Consider the following 23,012-nt stretch of genomic DNA (forward strand, 5'->3'; position numbering starts at 1 on the left):
CTAAACATCGCAAACATAAAATGCTGATGAAAAATATAATATACAGATGTCGTCAGCAAATTCACAGATATAGACGTTAGCAAGTAGACATTCAAAAAAGTCCGACTTGTGTAATTCGACGATCACGGTTATACCGATTATGATGAAGATTTATATAATACAACTTAAGAAATGAACATTGCATCTGGTTATGCTGCAAGCAAGCACATTAATAATGTTTGGTGGCGGATCTTGTTTCGTTATTCAATCATGTGGTGTTAATTTGGATTAAGTTAAAAATATTCCACATAATTTGGGGGCCGCAGATTTTTGTAATAACAGGCCATACGGAACACATCAGTATTCCCCATCACCATCGACGTGGAGGCCCATATTGAGACCTCCACCCTTACTGTCGCACCTTTCGCGTTCTTAAGCAGGAAATGTATGAATAGTAAACACTTGACGGCCTAGTCTTTACTTGATTAATTAGAAAGTTACAAAGGTTGAACATCTGTAATCACGTCAATTCGTAGTTTGCGCAGTGGAATTACTCGTATGAATGGTAAAGTCTCCGTGGCCCCTGTTTGATTCAGCTGCGAGGAGTTTACTGCCTTTGCGCAAGACGTCCACTAAGTTTATGAAAGCAGTTGCGATTTAGCAGCAGTTTGCATGAATATAGCACGCAGTTTGGCATAAAAAAATCTAGCATGACGACGTATATTCAAAAATAGAAATAAAATTGCTTACAAAGTTATAGTCATTGCTTAAACCACTTACGTAGAATCAGTTGCCGGATTTTGCGGTAAAGGTTACGCTCTAAATATCAGTTTAAAACATTGGATGTTTTCAACGGCTTTTACCATTCATCATGAAATTTTCTTCTCAAAGGCACAATCTTGTAAACAATAAGCTTATATGTAGGCACTTTCTGAGTAATAATTCGGAGCTTAAGGAATCTGGCACATTTCAGCCTGTAACCTCTAGCTGTCAACCTGTCTCGAAGGCGGAGTTTTCGCTTCATACACGTGTCTATCTATTGCGGTCACCTACTTTGGGCTAAGCGACTATAACGCTCACCGTAGCAGGCCTAACAGAAAAAGCATGTGAAGGAAAATAATACTCGATACAATTACTGAGAACACTGCATGACTGACAGAGCATGAAAAATTGATTCGGAACTATAGGAACAACATCATCTTGACATTTGGTCTTTTTATTGGTGAAGACAGAGGTGATGAAGAGAATAAAACCTGCGAGGGTTATTTGCCAGCCTTCTTGGTACACATTCTGTAGGCATCTTTTCTAATATTTCTTCGTTTTTCGGTGATATCAATAAGCCTACCAGTTATGCGAAAAAACGATGCTGAGAACAATATGTGCAATATACTTCGCTCAGTTTATTCCCAAGAGATTTCTATTGCCGTGAGATAAATCCGCGAGAAGACATTTAAAGTGGAATTCAATATACATTATGAGGTATAGTTGATGCCTTTCACGCTCGCGTCAGTTGGAGCAGGAACATCTTTTAATCCAATATTTCTCAAAAATATTTTAACTTCACGATTCTTGCCTTAGATAATTCACAGGACAAATTCCAAAAACTTCACAACTTCACTGCAAATCGCAATGGCGCCTCGTGTCACGTCAATGGGTCTATGAAACGGCTGCCTTAATTCCTTCCCATGTTTCTTTCGCGACGCCCAGGATTTCCCTTGGGCTAAGCATAAAGGCCTTCTTCCAGTCCCACGCTTGCGACGATGGCTCAAGCTCGAGTGCGAATGCCTTCTTGACGCCAGCACGGTCGTACGCCCAGTCCAAGCTGCCCCCGGAGCATTGGTCTGCAAAATTTAAAAAGGTCATTCAGCGTTATTTCACGCAATTAAACGACACGGACGCTGGAGATGAATTGGAGAGGAAAGGTTCAATAGAAAAGGCTTTTTGTATGGCGAAAACGTCTCGGAAGAAAAACGTAAGAAGTTTTAGGCTTGGAATGCTAAACAAAATGCGTGCGCGGAAAAATGCGGTGACATGACAAATATCTTTTTTTGTGTGCAATTTTGATGCTACACAAGACCTCTATTCGCTTGCAGGTGATGATTACAAAGTGGTTATCGGTCTTTATACCCTAGTAATATATGTTGAAGCAGATAAGCGCATAATTGTTTTTTTGTTTCAGAGTCTGTATTCCGTTTTCAAGATTTTACAAATTGTTTGCTAGAAAGAACATCTAGACAGTCAGAAAGCGTCTTAAATTCGTCTTTAGGTATATGTAAACATTCTATGCTGCTTTTATTTGCGTTTCCTCAAAAATACTCTCGAGGGAGATTTCACATGTGGAATCGGAAGATAATACGCATGCCTCTAAGTGTTTCTCCTAATAGCGCAGTAACAATTATGCCGGGCACTTTTGAAAATAAGAGCATTTCACTGAGAGAAATCGCGGCTTGAAAGTGGCTCATTGAGACGGACAAAAAGGCCAGAATCGACGAGTGGAGATAGGAAGAAAAATGGTAAAGAGAAGGGGTAGAAAGGTCGCGGTAGAAACGTCGCGCGTGCTCCAGAAGAGGCTATAGCGATTGTGAACTCCGGAAGCAGCCACTTGACAGGACTTGCGTTGGAGTACAAAAGAGCGGAAAGTGAAAATACGAAAGCGAGGATGAGTAGAGGAAGAAGGCGTTGGCCAGCTTGCAGCTGGTGTTTGCGATAGAAAGGTCTCTTTCAGTCTTTAATGTAGCGTTCATTGTCAAAACATTATCTTTATCGCCCCGCTTGTGTTACGGGATCATGCTCTGCTCTTTACTGGAGAGGAAACGCACGTAAAATAATAAGTCGACAATTTAGGCCAGAGTTCTAAGATTTTTTCCTAGCTATCGCTTTAAAAGATACTTCCCTCACAGTGATGTGAAATTCGGAGTCAACGACTTGAAATGTATTCACTTGTAAAGAGCCCTGTACCAGCTGTTCATCTAAAAAACATATACGCTTTTCCTAGCCTCAGCCTCCCCACGCCTCACCCCTTATCTCATCCTTAAAGCCTTCCATTAATAAACTAGAGTACACCAGCCCTAGAAAGGTCAGGGTGCATACATTCGCAGTGACATTTATAAAGTATATGACGGTGGTGTCGACGTTATTACGGTCTCCTGCTACAACCGCACTGTTTCATAAAGCCAAAAGTGTTTACTGTTTTTTTAGTGTACCTGAAATAAGAAATAGTTCGCCTTATGCTAAAAAGGGGAAATTTTAGAGGTACTTTTAAGTTTTTTTTTTCTTTAAGAGCGTGAGGTCTAATAACGGGGTGAGACTTCGCGCTTCGCTTCTAACAATAGGCCCAGAGATAAGTCGGTGAGATGCTTCGCCTCCATTCCCTGAACACCAGTCTAAGGTGAAAAGTAAGCCTAAGGTAAAAAATAATGACTTTCCTAAGAAGAAACGTGTTTTTAAGTTTTTGTTGTTGTTTCGGATTTACATGTAATAAGTTTCTGACTGAGTGTGGTTGTCATGGTATGCAATAGAAAAATTAAGAAATAGATATATATATTTAGATAGGCTGCACTCACCACAGAAAGCGTCTTTCAACGCTGACTTCAAAATGCAGCCGCATAGCAGGTAAGAAAGAAACGCGAATTGTATTGTCAAGTTGGAGTGCGCCTTTCTGTGTTTTCTGGCCAAAATGGACATTATATGTGGAGTACATGAGGCAGCTAAAAATAAAAAAAAAACATAAGAAATGAAAAGGCAAGTTTTGCGCCGAGGCGACAGCGGATAAGCTGATAAATCCGGATAGAAGCTTGGATTACCTAAAATGCAGCACGTGACCTTTGAATGCTGATTTCGAACCACTGGGAGCAAAGCGCTCGACAATCGGGAAATAGAATATGGAGTCTAGTCAAAGAGGCATGCCTTTAAAGCAACGAAGGAGAGGATATCATGAGCTCAGACAAGGACGCAGGAACGCTGTAGAGGACCGAAAACGAGGCAACTGGAAGCAATTGCCACCGGAAGTGTTGCATTAAAAGAACTGCCCAACGTATGCACTAGGCCACTTTGATTTCTTATTTTAGGCCTTTTGAACTCACTTTCCTGACTTTCACTTTTTGCAAGAGCACTAGCATGAGGAAACCTATCATTTCCAAACTATTTCGCCAAAGGACGCTTTCACTGCAGTTCCTGGACAGAGATTTTGTTTTGAACAAGTTAAGTATACTCTGTGGAATTCCTAATTGTTCGTTAAAAAATGTAGCAACTATGTGACTTTTGAGGAGAATATACAAGACTAAGTGTGGTCTTCAAGAGCTATGAGATTTACAAAAAATTCATAAAGAACCCACAATTAGTCATGTCCTGCATAAGGAACTACCTCTATTTTCATGATTCTTGAGATACTTTTCCTAAGCTAGCACACATACTACTCATTATGACACCTACAACGTTTTCTTTAATTGTGCTAAAAAACCTTGAATATATTGTAATAAAAGAAAGATAAGCCATCCTTGAAGATCTGATCGAACCTAGCGCTCTACAGTCAAACATGACCCTTTAGTTCAGCATCTCCCCTCAAGAAAAGAAAGTAGTAAAAGTTAGGATCACTTAAAAGAAGAGTAAGTTTAGTATTTGCTCGCTTATTTATCTACTCTACATTGCTGCTTCTAGCATCTCGAACATTCTTATTAGCGTACAGTATTAACCTACCACGTTATCCAGCTATCATAGGCTACCACCGGACATTTAAGGCCGGGTTTTATTAAGCCGTTTGAACTTGCTAGGAGAAGCGTCCCTGAGCCGGCATGGAAAAGCACTGAAAGGTTGATTCTGAGTCCAACTTCCCAACTGAATTGAGAAACCCGAGTTCAGGGCTGCTCAAAACTTTCTGATGATATGTGGTCTGATCAACGCGCACAAACCATCGATTAATCATTTCTAGGACAGGGCAGCTACTATCTGCCAGCACCATTATTGTTATTTTTTATTCAAAGCGCTAATACTGATACGAACACCAGTCTGGCTTTTTAATGAGATCGTTACCTCTATCGGATTAACGTAAACAAATCTCGGAATGAAAACGCAGTTTTAAAGTATCCCTCCCGTCTACTCTTAAGAAGGAGCTTGATTGTCCCTCTAATTGAAACAAACAAACCGTGTAGCACCTTGCTAAACGATGCATAATCCTCCTTAACAAAGCTTGCGCCGATATTACTAGGTTCGAGACATGCTTAAAACCAGACAATTGTTTTAGGCAAGGTAATATAGAAGGTTTTACATACATACAGGAAAAGTGAAGGGTTCGTCGCACGCGAAGGGAACCGTTAGCCACTACGAAAAAGAAGCATAGGAGATCTTCTCTTGATGTTGATCAGTGTAATATATTGTTGTAACCATGTAAATAAGTTATTTACAAGAAAATCTAGCACATGCCGCTTTTTGCGTCCTAGCTCGGACGTCGTTCATTTGAATCGCTCCCGGTTATTTTAATGCAAAAATATTGCTTTCACGATGAGCAGCGTCTACAGGTACCCCGGAGAGGACGTACCATTAGAAAGCGTCAAGACGGGGTGTGATTGCTAAATGTCAATCATTGATAAGGAAACAAAAATATCGAGCCTTCGTCGACACTCCAGCCACCATCATTCGGTGTCTCAGGTGAGCCACTAGTGCAGACACTACTCTAAGCCGAGTTTCTGTGAACGTGCGCATAATTCTTCTCGTTTAGCGTAAAGGAGCTGGTGGGCAGAGTGTTGAGAAAAATAATAAATTCAACAAAATAGAAATAAAATACAGTGAAATAACATAAGGCTAAAAATAAAAATTGAGATAACAAGTGTTCGGAGTCGCAGCAGTAGCAGCCACACTGGAAGTAAAATCATGAAAAATTAAAGTTGCAGACATTGTAAAAACGGCGAAACGCAAAACGGGTCTCATAGAGGGTCTCGGCTCGCAAATTGAAAAGCTTTTGCATTTTATCATGTAGTGGGATTTATGTGTCGCCTTGTGAAATTTTCTTCAACATTCTAAAACGTTATTGTTCTAATTACAATATATTTCGAATTGACTGGCATTAAATATCTATGTTATTTTTGGTGTCAGTGATTGTCCGCTCCCTATGTATGTATAGAAATATTAGTACTTGGTGAGCACATGTTCCTCATTTCAACTGTTTAATGTGGGAAACACAAGCAACTTATCTATAGGAGCTAATTATACTTGCTGCATTCAGTTACAAAACGCTTGCTGTACTCGAAGTAATCATCTGGCTATCTGTTGTATACTTACACATGACCTTTGAAATGGGTCCGAACTCGTAGTGGGTACGTCTAATGCTTTCAATGGCCTCCGTTGCCCTCTGCGAGATGTTCATCTGCAAACGAAATGTTTTATTGTCTAATTTATAGAGGAAAGATGTCAGGCAAATGGCTAATTTTCGGCAGTTCGCAGGGCCACCACATTTACATATTAGTATGAATTAGCTGTGGACAATAGGCTCATTCCAATATTTACAAAAGCCTATTTTTGATGCTGATGTTTATATATGGTATAGATATGGTGTCAATATGGTTGGAGATTAAAAAATACTTTTTTTTTTCCGGACCTATCCCATAAATTCAATGCCAACCACGTAAGTGGAAAACGCTAAAGTCATCTTTTTTTTTAATTCTGTCACTTTATTGCTGTATATTTTGTAGAAGTTTGCCCATAAAATGGTAGTCGACCAGATGGTACTGCATCCTAAATCGAGTTATAACTCAGTCCTAACAAGTCCAGAGTTTTAGTTCAAATCATCTGGTCATTATTTCATAAACTAGCTTAAATTTAAGATTTCCACTTGGCTGTAATTCAGCTTATCCTCTTTTGTTCTGCTCCAAAACAACATTTGATGTTGTAGGAGCACGGCACATTTGAAAGCTCTCCGCCATGTGCCCATGCGATACACTCGTGTACACGCAGAAATAACGTTAAACGGGGCTGTGGTTGATTGCTCCTATATACGAGCGTTGATAGCTGAATACATCGCATACCACCCGACATTCAAAACTCCGCTTTGGCCAAGCCGTATGACGGTGCCTGCGTGGCGTATAAGCACTGCTGGGCTATTAAGCTGACAGCTACCACCTTGCACGGAGCATGCCCGTGATGCTCCGCTCTCAGCGACGTCGCCGACGATGACTCCGATGCCCTTGCCTTTGCCATAGTAACGTAACTCGCCGTTTAACACTATGGAGTACTGAATAATGCTTCCTACATCTCTACGAAATGGACTGACCAACAGAAACCCGATGCCTTCTACATAGCTACTTGTCATTATGCCGACGCCATTCGATCTCTCTATGATCCCTCGACTAGGTCTAATGTCGGATATTGTTCTAGCCGGCAGTTTGTTTGTTTCCATCCCATGTTCGCTGAGATTGCTTCATCGCCAGAAAATTACTTACCATATCTATACCTAGAAGTGCCGCCTGAACAAAAAGCAAAAAATGAAGAAATTATGTGTATAATAATAAATGTCGCTAAATATTTTTAACAGAATGCCGCATAAAAACGTTGATTTCGCTGGCATCTTTAATAAAACAAATTTAAGCGAAGCGTGAGGAAGCGAGTTGAGATATGGCGCGAACAGAACACTCCGGGTATGCGTGAGACTGGTTTGTCCTGCATCTTAAACATTTAGGCAGATAGCAATGGCAACTTTCAAGGAAGATGATTATCAGTGTAGTAAATGATTCTCTGCATAAAAGAAGCTGTTGACGACAGCTAGCGCATAAGTAACAGTAGCGAAGTCTATGTCAGAGTACTTTTTTTTTGTCTTCGACCTCATCTCCATTACACGCTAAAAAGATCACTTACCAAGAGGTCATGATCCGAACTCGGAGTTTTGGTCATAGCATAAGGAAACATCCACAGAAGGCCGTAACTGTGCATGGCAAAGTAAAATTCTGTCCGGCCCTTGATGTTTTGAAGTGCATCCCTGATTGCCCGCACTTCGGGCTCCGAGAAGGCGAAGTCGCCGCAGTACTCTTCCGAGCAAGGGTCCTTGCTTGAACGGTGCTCTGCATGACGCGCCGTCAACGCCAACATTGAGACTGTATGTCACCAGTCAAGCATCGTGACTATAAAGCTCGGCGCTCAGAGCGGAATCTTCAATGATACATGAAGTTCTGAGTGCCGTTTTCTTTCGTTTATAGGGCACTGCTCTCTAGAGAGTGCGAACAATTGGTAATAGCACGCTGGAACCGTACCGCCTAATCCTACAGGGTGGATTATTATGTGCAGTTAGACTATTATAGCGAGATTTAGGCAGGCGAAACAGTAATTCAACTTACCATAGTGCTTCGTTCTCTCCGATATTCATTTTCTGGACTATGATTTTTGGGAAAGTCATACAAAGCCACGAGCATGTTTGAGCAGATTGTTTACGCTTGTTGTTGCCCTGCTGGTAAATACGATATTGTGTTTATGATTGCGAGCATTCTGGTTCGCTCCCTAGCTTGTATCAGCTTAGTTACACCCTATCAAGAAGACTTTATTTAGGTCCAACGTTAAATCTTCAACAAAACCATATCGCTCTGTTAACCATATGCTCATGATTAAACAAAAAAGGACATGAATTGTAAACGGAAGGGTGTTTCAATAAATCGTCAGATCGAGAACCTAAATATATTGACCGATGGTTTCACATTATCAGAATGCATTAACTGACCACTCTGATGCAGTTCTGATTAGTGTAAACCAATGTACTATACACCTTGGCACTGCATCATTGTCTATCAATACTAAGCCAAATATTGGTGAATTTTATATTCCTGTAATATTCACGTTTTTTATCGGTAAAAGCAAATATTGGGACTGTCGATTGTTATGCCCAGTGGGATTTCAATATTGTCCGATTAGCGGCTGTGCTTTTTCTGCACACGCGATACTTTAGTGGTTCTGGCAGTCTGTACCTAAATTGAGTCATTTACATTCCCTCCTCTACCTGTGATGTTGTTTGATTATTTGTAGAGTGTACGCATAGTTCCTGGTAAGGGCCATGAGGGGAACTCAACAAATAATTAGAATACCAAAAGTCAAGTGACACGTTATACATACTGCAAAAGTCTCCGATGTCAAAGTTGCGGTTTGCGTCAGCCCCTCGGCACTCAGGGTTGGCACGGCTCTTGGAGAGAGTCTTTCTCCAAAGGCGATCCTGCAATAACGATGGTCCACAAGCTTATAAAAAGACTTGGTTTTTTATCAGCCAAACGAAAGCTGGTGGTAAATCTTAAGCGAAAGTGCAGCATTTTTCGCTGCAAATGGCACGTCAATATTAGCGAACGATGAAGGCTGCAACCACTGATGGTCCGCAAATTAGCCGCCGGGCTGCTTATCTCGAGTTCATTGGTAACTGACCCTATTTTATATCAACAGCATATAAGTAAAAAACGCCGCCGTGCATTACAATTTGTGTGTATCTGCAAAAATGTAAGTATGTCAAATTGTCTGTGAGCATCGGGTAATGGCGTTTCTAATAGGCAACTGAGTATTCAAAATACAAACCCTGGAATTAAACAGACTTTGATCAGTTTTAAAATTTCCAATAGCTTTTACGGAACGTCGCATAGAACAGACTTGGTGTTGTTTTTCGTGCAATAACTCTAAACCTTCTCTTAACTGACTTCTATCACTACGCAGTTGGATAGGCAAACCTTGCACCAAGTCACATTGCTATTTAAAGATGATTTCATAAACATAATTTTTTTGCAGGTGACATAGTTGTGCGCGACCTTTTTTTTATGCATCGACGACGAAAGTGCCTTATCGCAGCTTCTGTTATGTGTCCTGCTTAATTCTGAGAAGACACCGATCTTTTTTTTAAATCTCTTCTTAAGCTCTTGTTTGCGATAATAATTTATTCTGAATAAGGTAAGTGATAACGTTGAACTGGAAGTCAAAATATTTTATCTGCCGTGCACCACACAACACATGATCCCCGACATTAGTAATTCTTTTTTTGAGAAGATGGCGTCTCTCTTGCGTGGGAACTAACATTGATTGGATGCCGTCAAATATTTCGGGAATTCATGGCATCAGCAACACAGCGTAGATTGAAGAGAGGAAACCGCAACGTCTTCTTGTCCATAATGGATCTCGTTGTTGCCTAGCATATTGCAGACAGTGCTCTTTCTTTCCTCTTTGGTTCGGTTTACGAAATAATTGAAGTGTTCATCTCGGATAAGTGAGATGGCGTATTTTGGCACAACCACTTCTATTCTCTTTGTGAGAAGATTGTTTTGAGGTTCAGGCAGTCACTCACCGTGGTGTGAGAGTATTCGTAGCCGTCCGGGTTTACTAATGGATAAATACGCCATTCGTACTTAGATACCAAGAGTTTGATGTCGTCGTTCTGGTCGTACTGGGTTGCCAGCTGTACAGAGAAAGGCAAAGAAAAATGAATACTTCTTGACATTTCTTATTTCATTAGTATGCACGATACAAAAAGAGTCTACAAAAGAAAAATAAGATGGTCTTCCGCTAGTATAACTAGCCACTGAGAAATATTCTTTCTTTACCAGCACATTAACGGAACAGGGTCATCCTGAGACTCTTATCAAACACGCACGCTACCTTCATTGTGATACACAACAACATTAGTGAATTCGAGCGGTTTTGCCAATATGTATCACAAATTATTGAAAATCTTGATCTAAACATTGATTACTTTCATGACCAAATAAACAGCGGTAATACATTGCAGATCTGGGCGATTTCGTGTGCACAATTGCTCCTTTAACGCAACGCATGCAGGTGCGGGAAAAAGTTTTTTTTTATTTACCAGCGCGAACGTAACATTCCGAGGATGCTTGAGGCATCCTGAAGGTTTTTCAATTATCCATTTCGAGGAAAAGCAGCAGTTTATAGCGGATTGAAGTTTTATATTTAATGTGACATGCATCTTGGAAAGCGTTTACAGGTACGAAAGGGTCCATCGCCCTCATCGTCTTTACCTTAGGTAGAACTTCGACATAGAAGACAGTTTTTTTCGTGCAGTCAGAAGCGCTGACAGTCCCGGTTAAATTAGAATTTGTACTCTTTGCTAAAGCTTGTGTTAACAATTTGGTGTATGGACGCAGATACCACCGCCTTTAGAAAACCTTAATATACTGACTGTCTTTCCTTTTATACTCTAATATTATCTGGAAGCGGATATTATTGCAACAGTATTCATAGCCTGAGTCGCTTTCAGACGTTAAACGCCACAAAACACAAACCAGTAACCACGAACCATTAATGGGCTGAGAACATCGCTTCAGGCATCGCGCGGTTGGAGAAGACAGGCGACGTAAGGTATACTTTAATACAGCATTGTGGTTTTACATTATACAGTTTTAGTTAGCTCGTCAGTTAGGCAGTGCAGTTAGAGTCAGCATAATTGTCGTTATGCCAATAGAAGTTTTTCGCAAACAAGATCGCCCCCAAGTTGTTCTTTTTTTTTTTCATTTTATGTTACACTGTATTCCGCCGCGCCCACCAAGCGTTTAATCCGAACATCTTATAAAATACATGTGCAAATCCCTACTGCTATTTCGCTATTCGCTATAACGCTGTAAACACCCAAGCTCCAACAACAACAACAAAAAAACCCGTATGTAGGCTGCATTCCTTTTTTGTCACCTCTTGCTTGGAGATGCTATCGGAGTGAAAATTTTTGGGCGCCAGAAATAATTTGCGAGGATTTCCTTCACCTGGTAATGTTCCTTATTCTCTCTATATTCGAAAATATTTTAAATTGGATCAGGAGATCAAATAAGGCACTGGTTTTAACAGGAAACGTGAGATGGTGGAACGTACTTCTGGACCCACGGAAAAGTGGTTACGCTCGATTGGCCAAGATACGGAAATTTAAATGGCTATCGCTAGCCCCAGTGGACGCCCCCAACGAGATGTATTCTAAAGATATTAGATACGAAACGCTAGTTATCCTGCACCTATACTTCATGTTTTGATGCGCAAATTCACTTACCTGGTCGATGATGTAGAGGCAGACAGCTGGAGCGATCCACTCCCTTGGGTGGATTCCACATTCGAAGAACACGACAGGCAAATTGTTCTTTGCCTTGATCTGTTGGCTCAAAGGAGAAGTAGAAACAGATGATTAACAATAATTTTGCATTGCTTGTTTCGCAGACTGTGTTGTATAACCTTCATTTATCTGTATGTCGTGCATTGGATTAGTAAACACATTATAAAGCTGAATAAGCTGTCTTACAAGAGTGCGTAATCACATCCTCTAGCCAGAAAACAATTTAAGATTATCAATTTTGAAAAAGGTTCAATTATTTGTGTGCAAGTTGTACTTTCTAGTTTAGTTTATACATATCCTAGGATCTCACTACCAAAGGGGCATTGTATATAAAACATCCTAACAAACCAGAATGCCCCGTTTCTACATTTTTTCATGTTTAGTTAAATTTACAATTTTTAGTGTATTCTTTTTATTACAAAAGCAATATATGCCCCATAGGTTTATGTTAATTAAGAAGCGCTTTATTTTTCTGTCTTCAACACCGGAAAATAACTATCTTGCTTCTTACTGCGCAGTGCCCCTTCCCCCGGTTATCAGTCTTCTCGTCATTTTCATTCTTTTCAATGTATAATGGTAATCGATTAGAATAATGTTCCTCTGTAGTCTGTATTGGAATAAGTATTGTGGATCGGTATAAAACGCTAGCATAATAGTGCGTAATAGGAAGTTGTTCTTTAAAATACAGAACGCCTTTTTACTTTGCGATACCCACAAGGTTCACAAAATGGTGAACACTCCAAACTGTCTGAAATGAAAAAGCTCGTAATGTTTTCTTTATTGCATACTTAATTATTTATTTGCCCTAAAGTGATTTTGGCGTTACACAGGTGGTGGGTACACGGGATCTATAAAAATCAGCAACAAAGCGCTGGCATGAAAGGAACAAAGATGCGTCTTTCAAAAATGAAACAAAAAAGTACAGCAAGAAAACGTGGCCGCGCTATACAGATCAGAAATTTCTGATTGCATCCTTAAATGCCGAGGAATCTTCGATTGCGTACGATGGATGCGGCTTCCTCGCTCAGGAGCACAAACGAAATATCTTTAATTGCTCAGCTCACTATTTGCGAATTCGTGCGCTTGATCGGTCATGTGATTGTTTTTTCGCTGCAAAGAATAAATTTAAATTGCACGAAGAGATTGTGTTACGTGAAATTTTCTTGCTGACACTCCTTCACATTTGTCTATGCAGATCATAGGTATTCCGTACTTAGCGCAAATCTCAAGTGCCCTCTGATCTGACATTGAGAATTGTGGTAGAGTCATATACATGAGTAATGCGCAAAGCTTCCCTCGCGGTCTGGAATGGGATCAAACGCTAGCTGGCTACTTTAACGCGAAATCGTTAAATGCCCTGTTGTGCTGAACATCCGACGCTGACAATGTAATCATTGTCGGCTTCAGTGTTGTCGTAGCGAATAAGAAGTCATTGACTAGACTCCGTAATGTGGTGGTTGGTGGGTGACCTGGCCTCGTTCTAGATTGTAGGCGTGGTGTGTAACTTTGCGAAAAACATTACATGCCCTAGTTTCGAACACATGGTGGATCAGGTCGCTCCTTTGAGATGAAAACTGTAGTCCTTGAACGTTTGGATTCCGGGTCAGATTAGATACCTTTAGGCAATGCAGATGCGTTCATGTAGCTTGGGGAGGCGCTAGCGGGACTTTGCTGCTACGTAGGGTGCTTTTGTGTAATTTGAGAGCGGCCGACTATTTGTTAATGACTATGTATTAGTTATGAGGGGCGATATTTAGGTATTCATTATTAAGCGACACTTTAAGTGCATGGATGCTACACTACATTCGCAAGAGGAGCAACGTGCTAGATTCATTAACGCTGACACTTCGTACCTTTTAAACTGGAGCTTCAGTGTCCAAAAATTACAGACGTGCGCTTAAGTCTTCGTAAGAGCGAAACTGGCGAACTCCAGTTTACATGACTGTGTTTACTAACTGCATTGTCGTTGTCATTGTTACTATTATCATTAGGTACTAAATGCACCGTCACTGTCACTGCTGCTATTATTCTTATCACTGCCACTGATAGCATCGTCTTTGTTACCGCACTATCATTCTCACGCTATACAAGGATAATTACGATTGGTGCCTCTCGAGTCCGGCTTCGGCGAGTATTTGGCGCTTTCGGCTGTAGATCGTATGGATAGTGGTTCAATTTCTAGTGGACAGGAAAATTAATTCCAACGTTTCCTTCGAACGTTTTTGCAGTCCGTTATCCTTGTTTAGTAAAATTAGTTCTTTTCTAAAACAATTTCTCCACTGGCTGCTCATATTTATGGGTGTAAACATCTGCAATGCAGAGTTATCAATCGATCAACCATCATTTCTCTGTTGACAGAGAAATTCAAATCATGTATGGACGATCCTGATATGATCTGAGACGCTATTAGGGATGCCTTAGTTTAATTGAAAGTTGCCTGCTTCAGCGCATGCTAGCTATCTGTTAATGAAGACGACGTTTTTTTGTGAAGAGTGATCAGCCGAAACATTGAATTGCCTGGAACGCACTGCAGAGGTATCAATAAAAACATAATAATGGCTCGCGTAGGTAGAACCAGTAAGTCTGGTAAATAAACATTGCATGTCTGCAGAAGCCATGATAAATTGCACTAAAAAGTAAAAACACAGCACACAAGAAAAGAAAAACACGAAGCACAGGACGAGCACAACTGCAGAAGCCATGGCAAATGGCGGTAAACACAAAGCACACTAGAAATGAATGAACGTAGAAAAAGACGAGCGCAACCTCGTTGCTAATACATTACATGGCTATAGTATGTTATATATAAAAGCCTCAGCTGTCTCCAAAGTTTCTCTAGCACTTTCATCGTACATACTCTGTAGCTTCTATCAAAATTAATTGGTGTTATACGCGAATAAAGAAGCTTTAAAAATTTGAATTCCCGATGGAGGATTTGCATTGTTCCTAAGTTAAGATGATCCTATAGGTACACCTTTATGCAGCCCGAATTAATTTCCCAAAAGTATGTACCCTCGTTTTCTAGAACCATCTAGCTCAATATCAAGTAATTGACCTTGAAGCACTCACATGAACACCGATGAGGTCGCGTCCTTCGTACGACCGGCCCATGGAGAAGTACGTCACATGGTTGTACCTTTTAGCGTAATCCTTCAGGGCACCCTTGAACTGAACGGGAGAAGAAAATACGCATGTCATCCTCTTGCACTCAGTACCTACCGCCCTTCAAAGCGTAAACCGGTTAGAAATACAATTTGATTGAATACAGATATTACTTAAAACCCCACCGGAAACCTCCGAGCTTTCACAAAATAATCACAAATGTAAAAAGTCAGAACGCATCTGGTTTGCAAACTGAAAACAATAAACGCAGCGAGTTAAATATTTTGTGAAAAAAAAGTTATGTAAATATCTGATCACTGCGCAAACACTAGTCCGATAGTGATACTGCGACGTCGAAAAAAAAGTATCCTCTGGCAAAACCTCTATAAATAACAACTTAAAAATGTTCGCAACGGAAACAAACCACTTTTATTTTTTTGCGATGTATTAGCTGCTAGGAGTCGTAATTTCTGTTGTTCGTGATGCCATAGACATACAAGCTGACCTTGAAAATTACTACATACACGTATCAAACGTACCTCTTTATATCTCAGGTACTTCTCGAAGCGCGATTTTTCCGTCGAGTAGGTCGTGAAGCGCATCTCTTTGCGCTCATAATCGATGAGCCTGAAAGAAAAGTTGACAAAAAAATGGTCTGATCTTGCCTTTATTGACAGGAAAGGAACCATTAAAGACAACTCTAAATCTTTTTATTTGGGTATGTGCGTGTTGAATATGCAGATGTATTTTTCGTGGCTATGTTTCTGTTTTTTGAGCATAATTACGGTTGATATCACAACTTTCCTTCACTGCTTGAGTCACGGGCGCAATAAGGCTGCTGTCTTTTTGGCACAGCAGGGGACTTGAACAGAGGGAGCGGAAATACGAAACGCGGTTTTACTTATCTTCCATACAATTCTGGCAGTAAATATTATAAAATGCATGTGTCGACAGCCACCTCAGGATGGTATATATATAATTTTAGTGACTAGAGAGATTTTTTATCCTTTCATAGAGAAAAGTCCTCAGCTGTTCTTTCCTTAATACCGCTAGTGAAAAGTCGTCTCCCTTCCTAACTTTGTTTTGAAACCATAAAATTTATTATGGTGCATGCGAAATAAAAACCTCAGATGAGAAACAATCAGTTCAAATTCCGGACAAGGATTACTGGTTATGCATGAAAAATAAAAATAAAACAATGCATCTTTGGTGTAAATTGGGAATTGATGCAATCTAGCTGGTGCTTGAGGGTTATATATTACAAGTTGTGGCCAGTAAAGAGTCCGGAGAGAGGTAAGCTACGTCTTTAAATAAATGACGGGTAAGTGGTGCATACCTTGTGCGGCATCTCCCGTAAATCCTCTTTTCCGAACATGCCACTTTCTTATTCATCTAATGACTAATTGTTTATTGCAGACCTATTTAGCTGTATCACTTATAATTAAAATCACGTGCTACGAATATCTGCAAGACCGCGTGACGTCGATATGACGCCTAGAGTTAAGCAGGCCATAAGGTTGTGTCCGTGTGGCCTCAGATTACCCTGTCTAACATAGGATCTAAAGGCCATGGAAAGTCTTATTTCATTCTTACCGTCTGCTCGCTAAGGATCTACCTTATTTCCTAACTCCTGCTATCTCGGCCAGGTGATGCGTGTCGTGGCGTCATATATCGAGACGCCAAATCAATGCCTGTAATTTTCACCTGCTAATTACGAACTGCCAGAGGTATGGCTGTAAAGTTGCACTCAGTGCGCTAACGGTGACGCCAACCACGCGCCTGTGTTTTCGAAACTAGATCTGAGAGGCTTCGATACAAATTTATGAGAATATTCTCTTCTCAGCAGTCAGTAGAGTTGTAGTTAGTGTGATAATTCGAGTCAACCTTAATGCCCCTACCATGGGTATTACAATTTATAGAAAAGTTTACAAAATTTTCTCCTAGCAATAAACTGCAACTGATTTTAGCCGCATCTAACTGTGCCTCTGTACCCGCCGCCTTCCTGCACCATTCACCTTGGCGTGCCCTTGCTTTGGGCGTACTTAATCACGTGGTGGGGTGACAGGCTGTCACGACCTGTTTTCTTTATTTTATCCTGTGTGCCTGCGTCCGTTGAGTTGAGAGGGAGAGAAGCTTCAATTTTTACCGCCATACATACTGTGTTTATTAGGCTTGCTTAGACATTTTAGCATTGTTGAGAAGACTGATAGATTACCGATTGTTCTTGAGCACTGTATTTTACTAAACAGCTTTTAGTACCGCTTCTAAGGCTGCGGCGTTAAATAAATTTTTTAGATGTGGATAATGAGGTTTCGCCGAATCCTACCCAAGTTTAGGCACTCAGCACTTGAAGGCCCTCCTGATGCCTGAGCACCAAGCCTGTGGCCTGATACACTTTACCGAAGCCATAGACTTGAACTATAGACTTGGGCAAGCAGCTGAGAAATGGCTTACTCTTGGACGTTGGAAGTTAACGTGGTCGCGGACATTCCTGATTGCAAAACGGCAGTCACAAATTGGTCTGCCACTTCGGGTCTCAGTCGTACAAGTTCCGACCGTCTCAAGTCATTTGCCTGTTGCCAGACATCAGCCTGTAGGAGAAATAACAAAAAGCCATCTGAAATAAACTCAGGCACTGACATTCGTCACTGAGCGAATTAGAATATTATCAGTATTTTGCTTCAATGGTGTTATATTTTTCTGAATGTCTCGTGATTAAACAATTATTAACTACCCACGCAGTATTCGCCGATCACCGTTTGGGAAATTCACATGCACATTAATTTCATTCCGCATTCTTCCCGTTAGAGACAAAAAGCGAGGACAAGAATAAAAAGCTACAAAATAAGCAGTTTGACTAAGGCTTTTGCCCCATTTAATGTCAGCGTTCAGCGGCAACAAACATATAATTGTAAAGCGTTGGGGAGGTGTATGGTTGAAATACAGAAAATGTGAAATGTAATCAAATTTCTTGTAATAGCAATACATAATATATTAAATAGGCTCTGTTTCGAGATGATAAATTTTCATTTTATGCATAGGGTGCAGCACCACAGTACAAAATATAAGCAATAGTACGTGCACATAAGGTTCAACCAATTATACAATTATGCACACATACATATGTCTAAATATCTAAACACCATACAGAAAGGCATTTACACGGAATTTTTTCTTGAATTGCCGTCCAGGATGCCAATCTCTAATCCGTCACTTCATACTGTTAAGCTTCTAAATTATCTAGCCAGTGCGGCTTCTGTTGTTCTTATATATGTGTCTGTGTTGTCAAGTCTGTTTATTTAAGAATCCTGGCAAGCGATGTTCTAGTCTCTTGAAACCGTTATTTGTAAGCGAAAAGAGGACTAGTGAAGTATTTCTGTTTCTCTAGTTGGTAGGTGTCTTTCAGAGATTGCATTGGATTTCGCAGCGAGAGAAAGCACGCATTTAATTTTTCCAGGGAATTTTTACACTTAATACATAGGTTATCCTCATATAGATGTAATGAGGGGAGTATATTATAGGTTGGAAAACGCCCAGTTTTATGGCCATATAGAGATGCGCCTGCGTTGTGATGGACAATTTTTTTTCATTATAAATAACCAGCGTATGTTGGACATGGCATTCGTTAAAAAGGTTACCATAATTGACGTCTGATGCATATAGGGCATTATATAAAATTAAACATTAGTGTAATTCTGGATAGAAGAGAACAAGAAATTCTAAATAGAATGCGTCAGGCCATCTCCAACTTGCGAAGCACATGTGTTACATGAGCATTCCCAATTGAATGTTCATCAAATATATGCCTGTTGTTTTTACTTCCCCTACTGTCTCTATTTTATTGCCTAAGTTTAAATTAAGACAGTAATCTACAAGTTTGCACAGTTTCAAATATATCAGCCTTCATTTTTTTGCATTCCGTTCCATGAATTAACTTTGCCCCATTTGAACAGTTTCCTAAATGTAATGTTGCCTAAGGATGATAATTCACTAACGTTTTCTTACTGAAGAAACTCATGTCATCATGGTAGACTACAAAGAATGCCTAGTCGGTTACTGATATAAATTGTACAACGAATGGGTAAATTGATGCAGTCAATGATATATACTGCTTATTTTATATTCTATTTTGCAAATATTGATAGAAATGATATTCCGAAATGTCTATGAGGGTCTGTGAATGCTCCGCTATATTCAACCTGGCAAAGGTACCCTTGCAACAACACTGCTTATATGAGGTCCTGCGCTAGCTTACTTACATCCATGTCAAAGATCACAGGTTTTATGCAGTTGTTTTTTAGTAACTGCCATAGAATCAATTGTCTGTGTATAATGTAGGTTTTTTTTCACTAACTGTGCACTGTTTCGTTTTTTTGGCGTCGCCCTTACTCTTCCAGTAGTATTCCTTTTCTGCCATCGAAAAAGACGCCAAACGGCCCACGAGCGCAGCTAGGCGATATTTGTGTGCAAGACTTCCTTTATAACACTATTGGTGCATGGGAGCATTCATACATATATATATATATACGTTAAATAATTTGTTTTAATTACACGCCATTGCATAACTAAGCATCCAAATGCAGCATAATAGATGTCAACTTGCTGCGTTCTGACGTCAAGTTGTTTCTGACCGCTTTTTCTGCAGCCCCTCTGTCTGTTTATGCTAGACAAAAATAAATTGATTATAATTATAAGAATATATTAGCCACGTCGGGGAATTACTGACGACCATCTTTATTTAAAGTTCTCATCGTTCTTTAATTTGCAGTTGCCTTCAATTTCCTCTCAATCTGTGAAATATCAAGCACCTAGCAGAAACTTTTAAGTTGCTGTTCTCCCTAGCACAATTTCTTCCTATGTTGTGTATTTTTGCTCTACAATCCTCGTTGTGAACAGCGTTGTGCAAATGCATTGATTAGAATTTTATTAGCTGGATCTGCTGAAGGAATTCACAGCATTTCGCTCTCGCTTCTTTGAATTTTGCGCTGATCGCTTGGTTCACTCTAATGTTACGGTTTACAATAAAACTGCTCTCAGTATTCTATATCCTTCACATAATAGGTTCTATGTTGAATTTGTATTACGCTTACGGGTCTTATAATGTTGTGTACGCTTAACAGAGATATAATGCACCAATACACTGGTAGAATTTACTAACAGAGCTATGAACACACATTTAGTGAGTTTTTTCAAGCAAACACACGTCCCTGGGAGACGGCACTTCCAATATCCCAGCACCAAGCCCTGCGGTAAGCAGGTCTGTCCGGCAGGGGGACACTTTCAGGTGCCCGCTGGCAGACGCACGCTAGTACCAGCCGCAGCCACAAACATGTGGCATGCAGCGGCACCCCAGTAGCTCAACGGAATTAGTATGACGGCCATTTTGGGACCAACGTATATGTGTCTTATTTTATTTCTAACTTTTTGCAGGACAATGCTAGACGAAATACTGAAATTAAAACAAATGTAATTGAGTATCGCGAACCAGAAATACATTTTTGTCTACTCTAGATTATACAAATGATATAAAGCTGGCTAAAACATGTACATGAATAGCTGCTAGCAAGTAATTAATGTGCAGTCCACACCAGTACAGCCGGAAGCGCGCCGGCCTCCTTTATATGGAGAGAAGTTTACTGGCTTAACTCACCTGAAACCGCTCTTCCAGTGCCGATAAAAGGCTAATGTGAGCCGGCGTTTCTGGTGTCACAGATATCAAGCGATGCCTGAAATCAACGCGTGAAGATTCAGTTTCTTGTTAGCAACATTGGCAACACATAGCAGTGAAGGGCAAAATAAAATATTTTCAGGGGGCATACATCTGATCACTATCCCGAGAAGCATTGCAAACGCTCATAATCACATCCACGTGCATGTTCATAAAGAAATAAATTTGCCTCGAAGTTGAAAATTCGGCAAAAAGTAACAGACGGATAGAAAATAACCCGGAACGCTTTACGGGCACATTACAAGCCTCATATTACAAACTTCTCAAACAATCAGATTGTCTGGGCCAGCCGTTGCACGTCATGTCTCATGTTTGCAAAATCTAACCGCATGCCTGTGGAAGTTGGGAAGATCTGAATCTGATCTGGTTGGTTCAAGTCAAAGGTGAAACGGCAGCCAAACAAAGAAACAGACACGAGGAAGACAATATGACACGAGGCTCTCCTGCTGTCTGTCTTGTGTGCATATGTTTCTGTTAGGCTGCAGTTTCACCTTTGCAGCCGGGGGTCTCCTATATAATTCCCACCGCATATTGAGTGCGAGTTTTAGTTCTGGCATGCGCAATCACACCGAGTGCGAGCATTTCTACGTATTATCAGTAGAAACAGAAAAAAACTAAAGAATACTATTCAGCACTTGTAACAGAAGCATGTAAAACGTTTTTTCTATTTTTCATTTCCTACGCGGATTCTGTCCTGCAGTACAAAGGAGACTCTTAAAGTTGAAATTGAAACTCTGCTGGCAGCTGATCCTAGATACATATTTCGGCCACTTGGGGGCCTCCTTAAGTGCATGTATATGCACTTAATATATGGTATCACGTCCCAGCATAGTGGGGAGCAAAAGGTTAACCAATAATGTTTCCCTACACATTACCCTTATACCTTCATTTACCATAACTTTTCTATAGGCTTCTTCTATCTAATATAACTGACATCGCTACCCGTCAGATGGTAGGAGCCATTGAGGACACAAAGAAGATCAAGTGCATAGGACTGGAAAATATTTATATGCATATGGAACTGCCAACTAATCTCTAGGCTTGCTTTTCAGCAGTACCAAATATCCCGTGCAGCGTGGTCTCGGCTCTAGCCACACGATAATGTTTCAAGCCACTTTCTGCAGCACTAGTGGTGTACTCAAAACATTCCACAACCCCCTTGACACCTACACTTTTGGTTGATGTGAACAAATCCCCACACCAAATCTTACCTGCAAGCCCGAAATAGGGCTTCATGCCGCTCTACTTTCCGAGCCTAATTACTGAGCTGTTTCATCGGCAAAATTATAGTTCTAGAAGGTTGTCCCACTGATTCCAATCAGTTTTTATTCGTCATTATATATAATCACTGTTTACGAGCAAATGGTTTTATAGAATGGAAGGAAAAGTTGTACTGAAGGCGTAATTACGAAAAGAATTCGTTACAAAGTAATGAAGAACATTGTGCTCCATCCCCCGGATACTGCCTTTTAATAAGAATTCCTTAAGCATGCTTGTCATTTCAATTATGGGAGAAATGTGCTCAACGCCGTGCATCATTATAACATCTTACTTTAAACCTTCGAGCATTACATCAACCACTTACCCTGTGTATTGAACTCGCTGAGTCCGGTTAGACGCCGCGAGAGCCCACGACCTGCTTAACAAAACCAGTGAGACACCTATTACGCATAGGTGAGCTTGCGCCATCTCTTCTGACCCCGACTTGCCGGATTCCGACACTCTATAATTCTAAGGCTTTGTTCGGAAAGACTGCTCTGAGAGGTGCATATCAGAAAACAGCCGTGAAGTCCTTTTGTAGAAGGAATGACCTGTATTATATAGGTGGCTGTAGGCGTGAAAAGGCGCCGCCCCGTCACTTTCGTGTTTCAACAAGGCGTTTCTCAACAAACCCATGGTCCTTGCTCCGTGATGTTGCCTCACCTAAGTCACGAGCAGTGTTGCAGAATCGTAATCATTTCGGAAACTCGCTGATACTGCTCCCGCGAACTCGACTGCTCCATTGTCTCTTAAGCACTCCCACAGCCTTTGCCACGGATGCTGTAAAGGGGTGGTGGATGCGCAGAAACCGTTCATTACACTAATCCTGGACAATGCATTCTCTCGTAATCTCTTGTATCACGATACACCCGGCAATAGCTTGGCGCC

The 23,012-nt window shown here is 40.6% G+C and overlaps 1 protein-coding gene across 1 annotated transcript; it reads right to left on the reverse strand.

The window, feature by feature from the left end:
• Positions 1 to 1,179: 1,179 nt before the first annotated feature.
• LOC146189521 (zinc carboxypeptidase-like) lies at positions 1,180 to 22,739 on the reverse strand. The gene is made up of 11 exons (XM_084604307.1): positions 22,450 to 22,739; positions 20,787 to 20,862; positions 17,591 to 17,727; positions 15,676 to 15,763; positions 15,104 to 15,202; positions 11,975 to 12,073; positions 10,268 to 10,378; positions 9,064 to 9,160; positions 7,822 to 8,024; positions 6,253 to 6,337; positions 1,180 to 1,820 (listed from the first exon to the last, which is right to left on the reverse strand). Exons 1-11 carry the CDS (start codon positions 22,551 to 22,553, stop codon positions 1,636 to 1,638), a joined length of 1,284 nt encoding a protein of 427 aa, XP_084460433.1. The 5' UTR covers positions 22,554 to 22,739; the 3' UTR covers positions 1,180 to 1,635.
• Between the last annotated feature and the right edge of the window lie 273 nt (positions 22,740 to 23,012).

Source organism: Amblyomma maculatum, chromosome 5, assembly GCF_055883805.1.
Source record: "Amblyomma maculatum isolate TAMU_Amacu chromosome 5, ASM5588380v1, whole genome shotgun sequence".
In the NCBI taxonomy this organism is placed as follows: Eukaryota; Metazoa; Arthropoda; class Arachnida; order Ixodida; family Ixodidae; genus Amblyomma; species Amblyomma maculatum.